This window comes from Leopardus geoffroyi, chromosome D1 (assembly GCF_018350155.1).
Source record: "Leopardus geoffroyi isolate Oge1 chromosome D1, O.geoffroyi_Oge1_pat1.0, whole genome shotgun sequence".
Classification (NCBI taxonomy): domain Eukaryota; kingdom Metazoa; phylum Chordata; class Mammalia; order Carnivora; family Felidae; genus Leopardus; species Leopardus geoffroyi.
The window spans coordinates 60,105,885-60,125,437 of record NC_059329.1 but is presented as its reverse complement, the minus strand read 5'-3'; the positions used below and the strand labels follow the sequence as shown (position 1 = coordinate 60,125,437).

General features: G+C 42.4%; 1 protein-coding gene across 6 annotated transcripts in view; it reads right to left on the bottom strand.

Moving 5' to 3' along the window:
• Nucleotides 1–19,553, bottom strand: part of STIM1 (stromal interaction molecule 1) — a 185,286-nt gene that overhangs the window by 26,792 nt on the left and 138,941 nt on the right. For all 6 annotated transcript variants that reach the window (XM_045484229.1, XM_045484228.1, XM_045484230.1 and 3 more), the window contains 2 exons: nucleotides 8,955–9,066; nucleotides 5,723–5,838 (listed from right to left, as the gene is read on the bottom strand). In XM_045484229.1, the coding sequence (XP_045340185.1) occupies nucleotides 5,723–5,838; nucleotides 8,955–9,066 (228 nt within the window). The remainder of the gene's footprint in view (nucleotides 1–5,722; nucleotides 5,839–8,954; nucleotides 9,067–19,553) is intronic.

Below are 19,553 nucleotides of genomic sequence, written 5' to 3'. Positions count from 1 at the left end.
GAGGAAGGATGCATGTGCTCTCTCAGCCTGAGCTGAGACATTTATCTTCTGCTGCCCTCTTACATCAGCACACCTGGTTGTCAGGTCTCTGGACTCAGGCTGGGACATATAGCATCAGCCCCCTGATTCTCTGGCCTTTGGACTCAGATGTACACCATCAGCTCTCCTAGTTGTTGGACCTTCAAACTCAGACTAAATCATACCACTGGTTTTTCTGGTTCTCTGGGTGTAGATGGCATATCACAGGACTTTTTGGCCTCCATAATCATGTAAGCCAATTCCTATAATAAATCTTCCCTTTATATCTGTCTATCTATCTATCTATCTCTATCTATCCATCCATCCATCCATCTATCCATATTATGTTTCTCTGGGGAATCCTAATACAGAATCTATAAACCATTGTGCCAGAAAAAGAGAAATGAAGAGTCTCATCTGTGCCTTACTAACGATGTACTTTTCCCCATAATTCCATTCCCATTCTTCACTTCCTGCCACCTTCCCAGCCCACAACAGTCTACATGGATATTTCCAATCCTTCTCCTCTGACTAGGATTCCTCAACCAACCCACTCTTTGGACAGGTAAACATGAATTATCTCCTGCCATCTCAGGGACTGCCTTGTGTGTTTTTCAACTTTCATACTAGTCACCTTCTGATAATCTGTGAGTTCTGCAGGGCCAGGGTACAAGCCTTATTTCTCTCTATAGCCCCATACTTAGCACAGAGCCTGACCAGAACAGGTACTCAGCAAAGGTGGAAAGGAAAGACAAAGGGAAGAAGAAAGGCGGTATTCACATGGAAGGGGTTATGATAGAAAGTGCATGTGAAAGCACAAGGAGAGCATGGCTGGCCGTCCCGCACAGCCCCTGCACAAGCTCAACTCTCAGAAGCTACCCCTATGCCCAGCGAGCACTGCTAGGGCAGACAGACCATGGAGCTTTCATGAGAGCAGGTGTGGCTTGCTAGGTGAACAAAGCTAACCCAGGGAAACTGGCTAGGACCTGGGGAGCCAGAGTGTGGCAGAGTTCCCAGCCCGAGTGCTACAAATAGATTTTAGCAAAATGAGGTCAACTGTTAATACAATCAGGCCTGAGGCAAGGGAGGAGGGTATAAACAAATGAGATGCTGACATGTTAACAGAGTCAGGAATAATGGTGAGAATTTTTATAGTACAGTTAGCATTGAGAAAGTGAGCCTCCAATCATTACCACTTTCTGGAACCCCCTCTCCCAATCTATTCTTGCCACCTTCTCTACTGTCCACAATACCCTGTCCCTGGGAGATACACCTATTCACTACTTACTGCCAGAATACATGCTTGGAATTTCTTTTGTCATTTACATAGCCTTCTGTGCTGAGGTGTGTGGTTAACCTATAATAACTATTCCTGGACCTTCTTGCCTTCTGGTTTTAGCCCAAGAAGTGCTTTAGCTGACTCACGTATCCACAGAAGACATTCCATAGTGTTCTCCCCACAGCCAAGCTGGGCCAGAGTCTCCTCCCATCTCCCCTGTCCTAGAGCTCTGAGGACACCCAGCCTCCTTCTGTAAAACTTCTACCATACATTTCCTGACGCCTACTCATTGCTGGGCCATATGCTGAGTTACGACGACAGATGAACAAAGCTGTTTCTACCCTCATGAGTTCCCAGTTTAAAGGGTAACAGACAGGAAAACAGATTATTAAAAAAAAAAAAAAAAAAAAAAAAAAAGGTACAAAGGGCTATAGGATCCCAGAAAAGAGTAAGGAGAAAGGGTTGAATATGCCCAGGAAGAGGCTGGAAAGGCATCCTGGAGAAAGCTTCAAAAGTGAGTTGAGGGAGCCAGCCCATTAAGAATCCAACTCTTGGGGCACCTGGGTGGCTCAAGTGTCCAACTTTGGCTCAGGTCATGATCTCACGGTTCATGGGTGTGAGCCCCACATCGGGTTCTGTGATGACAGCTCAGAGCCTGGAGCCTGCCTCAGATTCTGTGTCTCCCTCTCTGTCTGCCCCTCCCCCGCTTGTACTCTATTTCTCTCTCAAAAATAAACATTTTTTTAATTTAATTTGCTTCATTTAATATTGGAATTCTTTATGTTTTATCTTGCTTCCTCTGTCAGAAGCAGAGGATGAGATAATATAGTAGAAAGAGCACTGAAATATAAGTTACTGGATCTGAGTCATGGCTCTGCCATGTAAAAGTTGAATGACCTCTAAAAACTCACCTCATCTCCTGAGTCTCCATTTCTCTGAGAAATTATCTGCAGATCAGGAAAAGCCCTCTCAGTGAATGATCTGCTGCCAGAGTGAGACATCAGCATAGGTCTCCAAGGCAAGCTGCCTTGGGACTTCGTGTGTCAGAACACAACTAACACATCATTGTGGGATTGTTAGTAGAGCCCCGGATAGACCTGCAAGCCTAGAGCCAACTCTGTAGGTCGGAAAGACTGTAAAAGGCCATGTGCTCCTCTGCAGCCATGGTGGGAGGGCTGAGACGTCTTCTACTGTCAGAAAATGGGTCCTGAGTAGCTCCGTGCTGAGCCGGTTTGATCCTTCTTCCCCATTCCCAAGCTCTGAGGCTGCTCAGACAGATGGACCCTGATCAGTCAGCAGACCTTCCCGGCTATTGTACAACAAACTTTGATTTGAGATTTCTCAAGTTTCAGACTGACGGCGGGATTTTCATTAAGGCTGGGCAAGGCAGCCAAGGTTTGCAGCTATACCTGGCCCAGGCTCTCCAGGGTGTTTACCACCTAAGAGCCACAGCCTTAAGAACTCACCCTCAGTACAGAACCAGGTCAGCAGCACAGGTTAGCACTCTAAGTCCTGTGTGGGTGTTGGACAGGGAACAGAGCTCAAGTAGGGATTTTAGCCCATGCTCAGATGGAAACACAGAGCTAGAGGGACACAGACCAAGGGATTCTTTGCAGGTACCCCCCAGACACAGCCCCACCCTTGCAGATGTCTGCTGGCAAAGAGCTTCCTAGTATTTTCCTCAGATTCCATCTGGCAATTTTCAAAACTTTTCTTTAACGAGCCATCAGTAGGAAAGTATAAAAACAGTATTTGCCATCAGGACAGCTGCTGGATTCCAAAACCTTAGCTCCCAGAAGTACACCCAAGCTCTATCAGAGTCCTAGAATCAGGGAGCCAGTAAGAGCCTTGACCAAGCCCATTTTACACATAAGGAACCCAAAATCTAGGCAGGAGAACTGAATTGCCAAAGGTCACTTGATAAGGCAAGGGCCAAGCACAGATTCCTAAAAGTACAGGAAACAGACAGCAGCGGAGAGGAGGAGAACTCCTATCTTTTATCCTTTTACCAGGGCCCTTACCAATCAAAGGGTTTCCTCTCAAAAACTATGGAATGTTCACCTGAAAGGAATCAAAGATCCTTTAGCTCAATTTTTTCATAATACAAATCAGAAAACACATCCTGAGAAAAGTGACCTACACAAGGTCACACAGTGAGTGGAAATTTAGAAAAGGGACCAAGGTAATTTACTTTCCTAAATTTGATAAGAAGTTCTCTAAATGGAAGTCCAGGAGTTGCCAAAAATCAAGCTTCATATGTATTGTTGTTGTTGTTGTTGTTGTTGTTGTTGAGCTATAATTCACATACCCTAAAATTCACTCTTTTAAAATGTACAATTCAGTGGTTTTACCATATTTTCAAGGTTGTGCAACCATCAGCACAATTAATTTTAGAACATTATTATTATCCCAGAAAGAAATCCTATACCCAATTAGGAGTCACTACACATTTTCCACTTCCCCCAGCCTCTGCCAGCCACCAATCTGCATTCTGTCTCTATGGATGTATCTATTCTGGATATTTCATATAAATAGAATGATATAATGTGTAGCCTTTTATGTCTAGCTTCTTTCACTTAGCATGATTTCCAGGTTCATCCATGTTGTAGCATGTATTACAACTCCATTCCTTTTTGTGGCTGGATAATATTTCATTGTATTTATATACTACCACTTATCCATTTGTCCACTGATGGACATTTGGGTTGTGTGCACCTTTGGACTGTTGTGAACAGCACTGCTATGAATGTGAACATGTACTTCTTTCAGTACTTGTTTTCAATTCTTTGGATACATTCCTAGGCCTATAATTGCTGGGTTATATGGTAATTCTATATTAGGGGTTGAGGGGGAGGGAGAGATAAATAGGTGGAACACAGAGGATCTTTAAGGCAGTGAAACTATTCTATACAATACATGTATACATGTCATTGTACATTTGTCCAAACCCGTAGACTGTGCAACACCAACAGTCAACTCTAATGTAAACTATGGACTCTGAGTGATAATGATGTGGCAGTGCAGGGTCATCAGTCATTACAGATGTACCACTCTGGTGGAGGACACTAACCATGGGGGAGGCTATGCATGTGTGGGGGCAGGGTGTATGGCAAATCTGTGCACTTTCACTCAATTTATTTATTTATTTTTTAATTTTTTTAATGTTTATTTATTTTTGAGAGACAGAGAGAGACAGCACAAGCAGGGGAGGAACAGAGAGAGAGGGAGACACAGAATCCGAAGCAGGCTCCAGGCTCTGAGCTGTCAGCACAGAGCCCAACTTGAACTCACCCACCATGAGATCATGACCTGAGCCAAAGTCAGACACTTAACCAACTGAGCCACCCATACACCCCAAGCTTCACTCAATTTTGATGCAAACCTAAAACTACTCTAAAAAATAAAGTTTATTAAAAATTTAAAAAACACGTACAGATGACGGATCAGCTCAGGCACTTGTCAAGCCGAACGCACAGATGGGAAAATGTTATACAGCCTCTGACTCTGCCTGCCAGCTGCTTCTCTGGACTGGTTCTTGGCCTTATAACATTCTGTCACTGGCATCCTGAACCGATGCCAACAGCTCCCAATGGGCAGAGAGTGGGTCCTAAGAGCATGCTTGGTCAAGCCTAATTTTCTCAGAAATCTTACCACTTTTGTTCCCCCTGAGTTCATGGGGAATAAGATAAAGGATGGCAGGGTTGGCCATTCCCACCTTGTAGAGATCTTCAGGAGCTGAACTGCCTGTTTCTCTTCAGTCACCCCTGGCTGAAGAGACTACCCTTTCTTAGCCCTGAGTGTGTCTCTATGATTCCAGGGAAGCCCACTTAGTCTTCTTTGGTGGTCCAAGGACATAAGGTGTTCAGCCATCAGTTCATACTCTCTGCACGTCCACAGTGAAAGCAGGGAACAGCTAATTGGCATTCAGACCCTATGTTATCCCTGAGCATTCCTTTCATATCTTAGCCTTTGTATTCTTGCTCTGGTTGTTTCCTCTGCCTAGAATGTCCTCTCCTGCCACCTGCATGGAATAAAGCCCCACCCATCCTTACAGGCAGAGGTCACATGTCACCTCTTCTATCAGATGCCTTCTCTATCCCTCCTCTGGACCTCAGAAGCATGGTGTACCTCTCTGGAACTTTCATTTTATCCCTTTATGGAAGGATATGATTCATCCCGGTCTTCCTACAGGGTCCAGTACAGCACTGGCACAAAGTAGGTCTTAATGTATCTAATGAACGGAACTTGACATCCAACTGGATTGAAATATAAGACTATTTCATGTCTCATATTTTCACTTCTCAGTGGGAAGAGTGGAGGTGCTGCCTTGCAGGTGTACCCAGGAGACCCAGGACCTCAGCCTAGCCCCCACAATGGCCTCGGGTTCCATGGCAAATCAGCAGCCCTTCTTTCCACAGGACTCACAGAGAGGAGGCCCAAATAGCACTGTATCCAGGGCCTTCAGCTGCAGCTTCTGCCGATGGCTCCGGTCTGTCATCTTTAGTACAGTCCCTGTCATGGTGGTGTTGGTCACAGCAAGCCTGTCGAGGCAAAGAGGAAGGGTTCAGTTTCCTGCCATTAAAACCAGAAAGGATTACCCACCTCCTCCAGGAACACTTCCATGACTTCTAGCTCTTGGTGATTGCTCCCCTGTGTGCTCTAGAACACAGAGTCCATACCAGTGGATCTCAACAGGGAGTAAGGAGGGACACATAACATTTACCAAGAATATGTTCACCCTTCTCCCCATGTCCACCAACTCCTGAGAACCTTGCTCTTTGAGGACTATCCATCTGTGAGCATGCCCACACCCAACTATAAGTTTTCTGTTGTGTTTCTCCTTCCAGGGAGTGTCAACTGTGCACCTATCCCCACACTCCCACCATCTGCAGATACATTCTCCTGTCCAACCCAGGTCAAAACACAATGCCACGTGACCCAGTGCTTTCTGAGGACCTCTAATCCTAACCCACTGCCATTAAGTACAAATCTGCTGATGACAAACAGTGCATTAGTCTTATTATCTTGTATTTGAGTCACTGTCATTTACTCCCAGTCAGATTACTGTAACTTTTTACGACCTTCAACATACTGTTAATGATAACTCTAGTAAGAAAGGGCCTGCAAATGAGAAAATGACCCAGAAACAAACTGGACTTTGTTTTTCTTCTGCTAGAACATAGGGGGTGTGGAGGAGACGGTTATAAGATATGAAAGGTTATAAATCCAGTGGTCGGGGTCCCACACATGAGCCTTTACTACTGTCATATTCCATAAAGTTAGTGCTCTTTGCTGATGCATAGCTTTGTTTCCCCAGGTAGAAAAAAATGCTTCTGACATCTGTGTGTGATTTATATTCCTGCCTGGGCACACTGGGGCAGCTACCTCCCTCTCCAGCCATGGGAAGCAATCAACCCCTCTACAAGAGAAGCAGTGAGACACTGTGATGGGGGCTGAAGGGGTCAGAAGATCTAGCTTCTGGTCCCAGCTGAGTCAGCAACTCACTTGTCTGGTCATAAACTACTCGGTCTCTCCTCTGGGGCCCCATTTCCCTTCTGTGTAAGCTTCTGTGAAATCAGATGCTTCCTCTAGGCCCAGGAGCTCTGGGGGTTCCTCCTCAGAGCACTTCCACCCAGTGCACTGGCCTTCATCTAACTGATCAATGTAAGTGTCATCTTTTCTGCAGTCTATTTGTCAATGAAACCTATGAGGTGAGCAATGAGAGAAATGAGAAAGGAGCTAACATTTACTAAGCAGCTACTGCATCTCTCATCCTGTTCTGACGCTTCACATACAATGCCTCATTCAGTCCTCTGACTGGAAGGACACAGGTCCATCACTAGCTCCACTTCACTGCACCACCGACTTAACTCAGAGTTGAGCAACTCGCCCAAAGTCACGTACATAGCACGTAAGTGGCAAAGGCAGGAAATGAACTCAAATCTTCTGGATTCTTCCCATTACACCACGCTGCCTAGTGGTGGGCCTACAACCACTGCCACTCCATCCCACACTCCGTGTACCGAAGGCTCCAGGCTTCCTGCTGTCACTAAGGTGCCACAGCCTGGCTTCCTCCACCCCCCGCCTGACCTGGCTGGATCTGGTCTAGCTACAGGGAGGCACCAAGAGCCCATGACCCGAGAACTGACTTCTCATCCTATGTTTTCACTCTAATGGAACCATAGCTATTCCTCAAGATGGAATGGGCCAAGGCGATACTGCAATTTCCATGGGTAACAGGAAAGAAACCTAGATCCTGGAGTTTCATGGTCAATCATCTATTTAATTGTCTTTTTCATTAAACATGGAATTCCTCAAGGCAGATGGGGTCTGATACACTTCTTTGTCCTCAGGGCCCAGGAGAGAACCCAGCATGGGGTAGAAAATTGGTAAAGTTTCATGAAAAGACCTGGGTTCAAATCCCAGCTCTGCCACTTACCAGCTTGGATAAATCATAAAATATTTGAAATTCAGTTTGTTCACCCAAAAGCCGGGGTAGTAATTCCTTCCTCCCAGAATTGTGAGAACCAACTGAAATAATAGGCAGGAAAGTGTTCTAGAAGGGGCTGTACAAACAGTAAGATTATTACTCTCTCCAGGGTAGGGAGAAGCTGTGAAAAGGAGGCTGCAGGCAGGGGGCGGGGGCAGCAGCACCCAGTAGCTCTGCGGCTGCAGGCTGCAAAGTGTGGGTGCACCAGCAGCTTCACCTCCCCCCTTCCCCTCTGCTGAAGCTCATAACCAGATGCACCTACGTAATAGGATGACAGATTATACACAATCAGCACTTACCAGATAGTAAGCCCTTGGAGGGCAAGGGCAGGCTGTTGTCATCTTTATCCCCAGCACCCAGCACAAGTGCTTGGCATGGAGCAGGTACCCAGTAAATATTTGTCGAATGAATAAGTAAATGGATTAATGGCTGCATGACACATGGTACTAGTCTGACATAACAAGAAGTCCATGCAGTACTCCATCCCCTCCCCACCCCCACAGGCCCTGGCCTACTGCACCTGTGAAGCAGGCAGAGTTAGGGTACCACAGCTGTTGGAAGAGTCATCCCGGAGAGGAGGCCAGGGCCAGTGGGAGTCAGCCCCACCTCACACCACGTCTTTAGAGTAGACACACTCTATATGGATAATTCAAGGGAGGCTAACAGAGCCCCAAGGCTCCTGGGCAGTAAAAGAGGCAGCTGCTGGGAGCGCAGCAAAAGAAAAGAGAAATACCACAGGCTTTGAAGTCTACCCAGATCTAGGTTCAAATCAGTTTTGCCTCTAACTAGCCATGTGACCTTGGAAAAGTTACTTAGTCTCATTGTCTATATACAATAATACCTACCTTACAGGATTGATGTAAGAATTAAGTGACATACTGTATATGAAGTGGTGCATAGGAGTGCCTGCCATGTACTAAACATTCAATAAACGACAGCCATTAGTACTACTCCCAGGATTGACAGAAATGTTAAATAAGAGAACGGATGCCAAGCATCCATCACACTTCAGAGCAAGTGCACAATGGATGCGAGAAGAGGAGAGGTCTAGAGAGTGTGCCCTGAAAAAAGTGGAGCCTCATTTAACTGGCCAGAGAAACCTGATGTTGGGCCGATCCCAGTCCATTCCCTACACCCCCAAGTGAGAGAATCCAGTCTCCTCCTGACCTCGGCATGGCATGGCCACTCAGCTGCAGCTTCCGGAAGGTTTCCTCATACTGAGGCAGCTCCACGTACGTGATCAGCCACTGCACCACCTCATCCACGGTCCAGTTGTACACTGTGGGAAGAGACAAGCAAAGCTTTGACTCCAGAATGCAAGAACTAGTTGAACTTACCATCAGTCACATTGGCCTTCTCATTGACCACATGTTTATGTGTTTACCATCCCCCTCTCCTACAAATCCTCAGTATAAAAGGGGTACATACTGTACCTTTTGTTTGACCCACAGGGAATGGCCTTGCTCTTTCCCTCTACCGGTATTTGGGTGAAATAACCCTCAACTGTAATGTAATAATGATAATAATACTAACAAATGCCATCCTTTACATGGCACTTACTATATGACAGGTACTCTTCTAGAGGCCTCATATACATTAACGCATTGATCTTCACAACAACCATGTGAAAGATAGGTCCTATTTTATCCCTATTTTACAGATGGAGAAAATGAGGCACAGAAAGGTTATATAACTTTCCAAAAGTTGCCCAGCTAGGAATTGGCAAAGCAAACACCTGCACTCAAGCAGTGTGGTTCCATAACCCTTGCTCTAAGCCAGTATGCACTCTTGTGCTCTTGCTGTCTCTGTCAGATAGACAGAGACAGACAGACAGACAGGTAGACGAATGACATATAGGATATGTGTATCACATGGCACCCAGGAATACCAGCATACTGAACTTAAAAAGACTGGGAGCAACTGAGTTGCAGCAAAAAAGATGTCATTTTATTGGATTTAAAGTTTGCTTTCATTTAATGTATAAACCTGTTTTTGTTTATATTTGTATACAAATTTTATATAGCACCTTAAACCTCATTTTATGTTTGTACACACTTAGATAATAATTTGAGTAATCATTGTTATAATAAAAACAGTTTAAGTCAGCATTGTAGGTCCAAGATAAATTATTTCCCTTAAAAGGAATTTGTACATTCCTCAAGTTTGAAAACTACTTGCTGCAAGCAGCAAGAAGCCAAAAAATGTTCCGAAAGAGAATGAAACGGTGAGATTTATCACCCTCTTCTCTTAAGGTCCATGTCTTTCCCCAAAACTGCCTTTCATCAGAGTGCTGTCCAATTTTCCTTTAAAAGTCAGGAAACAGGGGCGCCTGGGTGGCACAGTCGGTTAAGCGTCCAACTTCGGCTTAGGTCGTGATCTCGCAGTCCGTGAGTTCGAGCCCCGCGTCAGGCTCTGTGCTGACAGCTCAGAGCCTGGAGCCTGTTTCAGATTCTGTGTCTCCCTCTCTCTGACCCTCCCCTGTTCATGCTCTGTCTCTCTCTGTCTCAAAAATAAATAAAGGTTAAAAAAATTTTTTAAAAAAATAAATAAATAAAAATGAAAAGTCAGGAAACATCAAAGACACGGACTATGTCCTGTTCATTTTTGCTCACCCCACTGTCTCTGAGGTAAAGCTTCTTATACAGTAGCATCAATAAGAATTTACTCAAGGAATAACCACCCCAAACAAGGAATTCCAGAAATGGTCTGATTGTGGGCCTCCAAAGAGAAACAATCATCTCTTTAAACAAATACACAGCTCATGTGGATGGTTAACTTCTGAAATGCCTGTCAGAAAAACAGGCATTCCTCTGGTAAACACGCCTCAGATATTGGATTACTTCTGTCACTCTCAGATAAGCTGGAGAAGTTGGAAGGCTGGACCTGTCCCTTCACTCACCTACTTCCCCTTCAGTGGAGCCCAGCACATGGTACAAAGCAGACACTGAGACATCCTGCATGAAACAAAATTGGAGGCAAAAACGCTCTGAACTCTTGATGTCCTCAAGAAGCTACTAGAGCTCAGGAGGGAAGTTTTGTAGCTGAGACTTTGGGTATCCATTAAACTGTCTGCAGAGGCACAGGAGGTGAGAATAGGAAGGTGCCTTGGGAGGAAATGAGGGGCACTCTAGTGCACTTAGACTGCATCCTAGGAGACAAGATCCCAGAGGATTAGGTTTTCCTAATCCTTGGTCATTGCTTGGTTAAATTTCTAATTCCCAGACTACAATATATTGGAAAGAGAAGATAAATTAATTTCCAAGAGCTATGTTGAAATCCTACGGTTTGGGAAAGGAGGGATGACAGAGCAGAGTTAGAAAAGCGGGATGTTGGGGCGCTTGGGTGGCTCAGTAAGTTGGGCGACCAACTTCGGCTCAGGTCATGATCTCGCGGTCTGTGAGTTCGAGCCCCGCATCGGGCTCTGTGCTGACAGCTCAGAGCCTGGAGCCTGTTTCAGATTCTGTGTCTCCCTCTCTCTCTGACCTTCCCCCATTCATGCTCTGTCTCTCTCTGTCTCTAAAATGAATAAACGTTAAAAAAAAAAATTAAAAAAAAAAAAGCGGGATGTATATGCCTTTGTATCCATTAGTAGACATTACAAATGTGCTCATTTACTATGGTCTAGAACGTCGGCTAATGAAGGTGTAGTAGAGGGACACACAGATACGAGGCAGATGGACAAGTACCAGCCTGTGAAGTACAGAGAACAACACACTCCTGCCACTGCTGCCAAGGGAGCTCAGCCACGTCCAGCACAATGGGGCCTTTCTGCTTGGCATGTGGAGTGGAAAGAAGGCCACTTTTCTGTTGCTAGAAAGGCCTGAGGCTAGCTGTGCTACAAGAGCCTTTTGTCTCCTGGGAGGATGCCTTACTACAAGCCCAAACATAGACACTTGGCATGCGGGAACTGCCCTATCTGCACCTTACACTGCAGTGCAGATGGGCAGGAGTCACTCTAGACCAGGGTTTCTCAGTCTCTGCACCACTGACATTTTGGATAGGATAATTCTTTGTTGGGGCGGGGGGGGGGGGGGGGTTGTCCTCTGCAGTGGAGGATATTAACCAATATCTCCGGCATCCACCCACGAGATGTAGCATGCTGTCAGTCATGACAATCAAAAATGTCTCTGCGTACTGTGAAATGTTCCCTGGGGGATAAAATTGCCCACCAGCCGAGAACCACTGCTGTAAACACGACATTAAGTGAGACGGAGGTCTATAAGGTAAGGGGGCCACTGCATTCCAATGAGGATGGACTCTTAACATAGTCAGCCCCTACATGGCTAAGCTATTGGGAAGAGGATAATGGCTTTAGCATATCAGGACAAACCTCGAGGTAGTTATTTTGGTGTGTGTGTGTGTGTGTGTGTGTGTGTGCATGTGCTCTACACATCATTCTGTTACCTAGGCACACACGCTATCTAGGTAAGCTTGGCAGCATGGTGTTGGCCACCCAGAGTCACTACAGTCTGGGCAAAGTAAGCCAGGATGGGCTGTATCCTTATCTGAGAGTGACCCTGTGTCCCAATCAATAGCCAAGGCAAGATATCAGGGTCCCTTACCCCTAAGGTTCAAGTACCTAAAAGTTAAAAGGCTTGTTCTACTTACTCATTCCAAAAGAGAAAATGGGAAGAATCTCCAGGCCAAAGTGAGGACGAAGGTAATAGCAAGTACAGAGAGCTGTGGCTGTTAGAAGGCCACAGAATTTGGCAAGGAGAGCTTAGTACAGATAGTCTCCAAATGACTCACATGCCCAAATTCCAGGAGGATATGCAAGCAAGAGACAGTCTTCTAAAGTCATGAGCCTTTCATCACCCTAAGCCTGTCCATGAGGCCCCTAGAGAGATCAAAAACTACCTCTCTGGACAAAATGACAGACAATACTACACAGCATCAGAGAAGGCCAATCTCTGGTGTTTTCAGCACCAAATAGTCCTTCATAAGACAAGTGTATAAGGTGATTAACTTTGTAGTCTCCAACCCTTTTAATGACATAACCTACCTGTATTTGGAGCATACATTGCCAACACAGGACTATCTATTTATAAATCAGACTCATGTACTGACATTAGGTATACTGTAAAACATACACAAAAATTAAAGAATGAAATAAATACAATATGAGCATAAGCTACAGTATTCTCTTCTAGCACCTAGCTGATTATCTTATGAAGCTGGAAACCACTGGGTAAACAGTCAAACTCATACCAAACAGATGACCTGAACTTCACAGCTCTTCCCTGGATGCTGACTCAGCTGTTGCTCTGAATTTAGCAGACCTGATCTACAATCAGTGTCTTGCACTATTTTGCTACTCATCTTTGGACATTGCTCTCAGACTTCTAGGTCTTTGCTATTTCCAGAAAAGCTCTTTTCCCTCTTTGTGGACTGCCAAACACCAACTAATCCTTAAAACCTAGCTCCAGCTCTTCATTGTGGAAATGCTTTGGAGCTCATTTCTAAATCCTCTCTTCTAAAACCTTCAAAATATGAGCACTAGCACTCCCTTCTCTGCTTACATAGCACTTTCTTTATTCGGACTTCTTTTCTAACATGTATGTTATATTGTTATTATTAGTCACATGTCTCTCTTCTCCATTGTGCTATATATAAGCACTATGGTGGTAGGGAACATGTCTTTTCTATTTCTGTATTCCCCAATGTCTAACACAGGGCTAGATCATTCTAAATACTCTGTAAAGTTTACTGAATGGACAAGAGAATCAATATGAATTAATTAATTAATTAATTAATTAACAAATGAAGGCAATCTGTAGGTCCTGGATCACTTGTAGCACATCCCATCAGGATTTCCCTATGTTTTCCCACCAACAGCATCACTGCCCCCCACAGACTTCTCATGGAAGTAAAGGAGAGAATTTTTTTTTTAAGCACTTATACATATTAACAGAGAACTCTATAAATTGATGATCAGTTAGCTTCTCGGATAGTAAAGATCTATCTTGGCCTCCACACTATGCTTCATAGGAAAAGGCCTTTTCCCTTTGAGAAAGATTTTTATGTAAAATGAGTAAACTCTCCTACTTTAATTTAGAATAGCCACAAAAAATGAAGTCATTCAGGATTTCCAAATACCTGGCCATGTTAGAATGCTGGATTTTAATTGTCAAATTTATCAGAAAAAGCACTAGATTTGAAGCTGGAAGACTTTGATTTCCATCCTATTGGCCATGGATCACCTTGGGTAAATCACTTAACCATTCTGAACCTCAATTTCCCCTTCTATAAAGTTTCTTTCCAGTCATTCATAACATTTATTTTGTACTACTTTGTGCCAGGCACTGGAAACAGAGCAGTGATTGAGACAGATACCCAGGTAGCTTACCATCTAACAGTGTTGATCTCTTCAAGTTGTTGAATTAAATGAGTTCATATGTTTGAAAACACCTAGGATTTAATACAAACTCAGTAGTAATTTCTTCTTCATTCATATATATGAATGAAGAAATATACATTCATTCAACAAGCGATAGATATTGAAAACTGGTTAGAATCTGGGTGGATACACCTATAGGCTCACCAGAGGGAAGAAATGTGAGCAAAGACACGTTGTTGCCCATTGTCTCTCTAAGTGGTTTCCTTCTGGCTCTCACTAGCAGTTTGTCACCTGCACCTAGAGGGAGGCAGGGGTCTTAGTTTTCTGATGTGGTGTCAACCTCAACTCCTGAATCATCACTGTAAAGAGAATCTGGCACTTGGGCCAAGGCCTCATGTGACAGGCCCACTAGGCTACCCAGCACAAACCTGGTCTACACGGCTGCAGAGCAGTAAGAGAACCTAGGCTTTGGAATGTTGAATGAGCCAAACAACTTGTATAACATCTCACAATGGTAGAGCCAAGGACAAACTTCTGTCTTCCACATCCCTATGCTGGACCAGGCCCTGTGCAAAGTGTTAAGATATAAAATCATATAAGGTAATGTCCTCAAGCAATCTGGTGGGAAAACAGGCAAGGAAATAGATGATTGCAATTAGTGTACTAAATGCTGTGATGAGATAAGGATAAGGAGATGTGGGAGCACAGAAAGTACCTAACCTAAACTATGGTCTCCAGGGAAGATTTCCTAAAGAAGGGTATACTTTGGGTGCTATATGTAAGTGATGAATCACTAAATTCTACTTCTGAAACCAATACTATACTATATGCTATCCATTAGCTAATTTGAATTTAAATAAAATCTTGAAATAAAAGAAAGAATGAAAAGAATATGGAAAATAAAGAGAATAAAAGGAGAAAATAAAAAGAAGACTTAAATTGAGTCTTGTCAAATAGGATTTAATCAGATCAACAAGGGGGAGGGACAGAGGGAACAGTATCTATGAAAGCAACATGGGATGAAAGGAAACGACATATCCTCCCAACTGCAAATAAATATCCTCACAGCTATAGAGTAGATGTGATGAAGAGTGGTAAAAAAGAAGAAAATAAGTGGATCACAGAGATAAGCATGGGCCTGACATGCTGAACTAATCTAGCACAATGCCTGGTATATAGAAGGTATAATTCTTTTAAGTAATTTCTTCAAGTAATTCTTTTAAGTTTATTTATGTATTTTGAAGGAGGAAGCAGAGAGAGAAGGAGAGAGAATCTTAAGCAGGCTCCATGCTGTCAGTGTAGAGCCCAATGCATGGCTCAAACCCATAAACCATGAGATCATGACCTGAGCTGAGATCAAGAGTTGGACACTTAATCAACTGAGCCTCCTAGGCACCCTGATTATTATTATTATTTTTTTTTGTAATGAAGGCATGTTTACACAAATTGTAGGAGGAAACAGTACTTTTGGGGGCCAATACTACAGAGGTGAATAAGGCATGATGGAGAAACATGGCATTAAAATATAAAGAAACTCTCAGGATATAAAAGGTCACCAGGTTTTTATTTATATATACATATTGAACTTTTTCCCCCCAACTGAAATAATTCAGTTGAGATTACAAATGGACATTTAATTTCAGCATTTAACATCTCATTGATAAACACTAAAAAAAGTCAATGGCATTTTCTATAAAAATTTGTTTCATCAACAACTACTAAGCTTTCAAGTACCTCATTTTGTTAAGTCCCAAATGAGACAGCAGTTGTAACCTAAGCTTACTGCTAATTCTTCACAAACTCAAGTGTTACCTAATGAATAGAAAAGCCAATATTTATCTCCTCCAAGTAACATAAGATTATCATATGTGATTACACAGGAATTTACTTGTAACATCTTTAGCAATACCTTTATTAGTCCAGGTTCCAATTAAGAATATTTCTTCCACCTAGAAATTTGGTGTTCTGGCATATTTGTTTCACTATTAAAAAAATAAAAATAAAAAATAAGAAGCCACTGAAAAATTTAAGCAGAGACCTGGTCAGATATTTACTTTAGAAAGATCCCTCTGGAACCAATTGAAGGACAAACTGCAGTAGAGCCAGACAGGCCAAGAAGTACAGTATGAAAGCATCCAAGCAAAGTGATTAAGCTGAGGTTTCTGCTTCAGGCTAAGATGAAGTAACTACAATGGAATTCACCCTCTCTCCTGAAACAGCCAAAAGAAGAGAAAAGACAAAATATATGAAACAATGGTTTTAAAGACACTGGACATCAGGCTATAATGGACATTGATCCTTAAGAGATGGTAAACAAATGAGGCAGGTGATATACTTGTCCTAGTTATGGCTCTGAAAGAATTTCCAGGCCACAGTGCAGAGAGTGGAACTAAGATTTAGGAATAAATGGAAGTACACTAGTGTTAGGTTCTTACACTATATGTGACAAGGTGTAATAATAGCTCTTGAGAACCCTCATGTGCTGTTGGTGGGAATGTATATTGGTGCAGTCACTGTGGAATGCAGTATGGAAGATCCTCAAAAAATTAAAAATAAAATTACCATATGATCCAGTATTTCTACCACTAGGTATTTATCCAAAGAAAGTGAAAACACTGGGGTGCATGGGTGGCTCAGCTGGTTAAGTATCCCACTATTGATTTCAGCTCAGGTCATGACCTCCCAGTTCACAAGATTGAGACCCATGTGCTCAACAGCACAGAGCCTGCTTGGGATTCTCTCCCTCTCTTTCTCTCTGCCTCTCCCCCCCCCCCCATGCTCGCTCGCTCTCTCTCTCTCTCTCTCTCACTCTCTCTGTCTCTATTTCAAAATAAATAAATAAACATTAAAAAAATGAAAACACTAACTTGAAAAAATATATGCACCTCTGTTTATTACAGCATTATTTACAATAGCCAAGATATGAAAGCAACCTAAGTGTCCATTGATAGATGAATGGATAAAGAAGATGTGGTATATATACAATGAAATACTACTCAGCCACAAAGAGGAATGAGATCTTAACATGTGCAACAACACAGATGGACCTGGAGGGTATTATGCTAAGTGAAGGAAGTTCAAGAAAAATAAATACCATATGATTTAACTTATATGTGGAATCTAAAAAAACAATATAAATGGACAAACAAACAAAGCAGAAACAGACCCAGAGAACAAACACAGAGAACAAACTAGTGGTTGGTTGCCAGAGGAGAGGGGGCTAGAGAAAGAGCAAAATGGGTGAAGGGGAGTGGGATGGACAGGCTTCCAGTTATGAAATGAGTAAGTCACAGTGATGAAAGGTACAGCATAGAGATATAATCAGTGGTGTTGCAGATAGCATTGTGTGGTAACTGATAGTAGCTACAGTTATGGTGAGTAAAACATAATATATAGAGTTGTTGAATCACTATGTCATACACCTGAAACTAATGAAATAATGTCAACTATATTTCAATAACAAATAAAATAATAACATCCCTAGAAAGAAGACTATGAAAGATTAAAGATGCATATTTTATCACCTAAAGCAACCACTAAAATAACAAAACAGGGTTAAAACAACAAAAAAAAGATCAAATGGAATTATAAAAAAACTACTCATTAACCCAAAATAATGCAGAAAAAAAAGAAAAGAGAAGAAAAAACAGTAGGGAAAAATATCAGAAAACAAATAGCAAGATAGTAGCCTCAAATCTACTCATATTAATATCCACATTAAATGTAAATGGTCTAAATACCCCAACTAAAAGGCAGCGATTATCAGATTGCCAAAAAATATAAGACCCAATCATAAACTGCCTATAACAAATGCATTTATGGAAACCAATTTGACAAGAAATCTCATATATTAAAAAAAAATGCATTTAGGGGCGCCTGGGTGGTTCAGTCAGGTAAGGGTCTGACTTGGTATCAGCTCAGGTCATGATCTCACGGTCTCATAGGTTCCAGCCCCACATCAGGTTATGTGCTATCAGATTTTGATATAATTTTGATATTTTGATATAAATATAGCTTTATTTTGAGTATTATTAGTTTTGTGTATCTTTTTCCATGTATTTACTTTTAATATACTTGTGTTTTTATATTTAAGGCATTTCTTTTTTCTTTTTTTAATGTTTGTTTTTTGTTGTCGAGAGAGAGAGCGAAAGAGAGAGAGAGCGCACATGCACAAGTTGGGGAAGGGCAGAATGAGAGGGAGACAAAGAATCCAAAGCAGGCTACAGGCTCTGAACTATCATCAGAGAGCCCAATGTGGGGCTTGAACCCATGAACCGTGAGATCATGACCTGAGACGAAGCTGGATGCCCAACCGACTGAGCCACCCAGTCCCTCCTTTCTTTTTCTTTCTTTCTTTCTTTCTTTCTTTCTTTCTTTCTTTCTTTCTTTCTTCCTTTTTTTGTTTTTTTTGTTTTTTTGTTTTTAAGTTTATTTACTTATTTTGGGAGAGACAAAGACAGGGTAAGTGAGGGAGGGGCAGAGACAGAGGGAGAGGGAGAGAGAGAGAGAGAGAGAGAGAGAGAGGATCCCAAGTAGGCTCCTCACTGTCAGCACAGAGCCCAATGCAGGGCTCAAACTCACAAGCCATGAGATCATGACCTGAGCCAAAATCAAGTGTCAGATGCTTAACTGACTGAGTCATCCAGGCACCCCTTAAATAAATAAACTTTTAAAAAATAATAACAGGGGCACCTGGGTGGCTCAGTCGGTTAAGCGTCTGACTTCAGCTCAGGTCATGATCTCACGGTTATTGAGTTCAAGCCCCACATCACGGTCTATGCTGACAGCTCAGAGCCTGGAGCCCACTTTGGATTCTGTGTCTCCCTCTCTCTGCCCCTTCCCCACTCACATTCTGTCTCTCTCAAAAATAAATAAACATTATAAATAAATAAATAAATAAATAATCCTAAATCTGTATGCACCTAGTAACATACCTTCAAAATACATGAAGCAAAAACTCACAGAACTAATTGCAAGAAAAAATAGGCAAATCCAATATTATAGTTGAAAATTTAAATACTCCCCCTCAATAACTGATGGAGCAACTAGGCAGAAAATCAGCAAAGATCTAGTAGACATGAACGACACCATCAACCAACATGGCCTGATTGACATTTATTGAACACTCCACCCAACAACAGTCAAATGCACATGGAACATGTACCAAGATATATAATATTCAGAAACATAATAAAATGTTTTAAAAAACTGTAAAGGATTCAAGCCATACAAAGTATGTTCTCAAACCACAATGGAATTAAACTGGAAATTAATAACAGAAAAATCTTTAGAAAATCCCCTAACATTTGAAAACTACATACCATGCTTCTAAAAAAAAATGCATGAATCAAAGAAGATACCAAAAAGGAAACAGAAAGTAAATAGAATATTTGAGTTGAATAAAAATAAAAATAAAACATATCATCTAA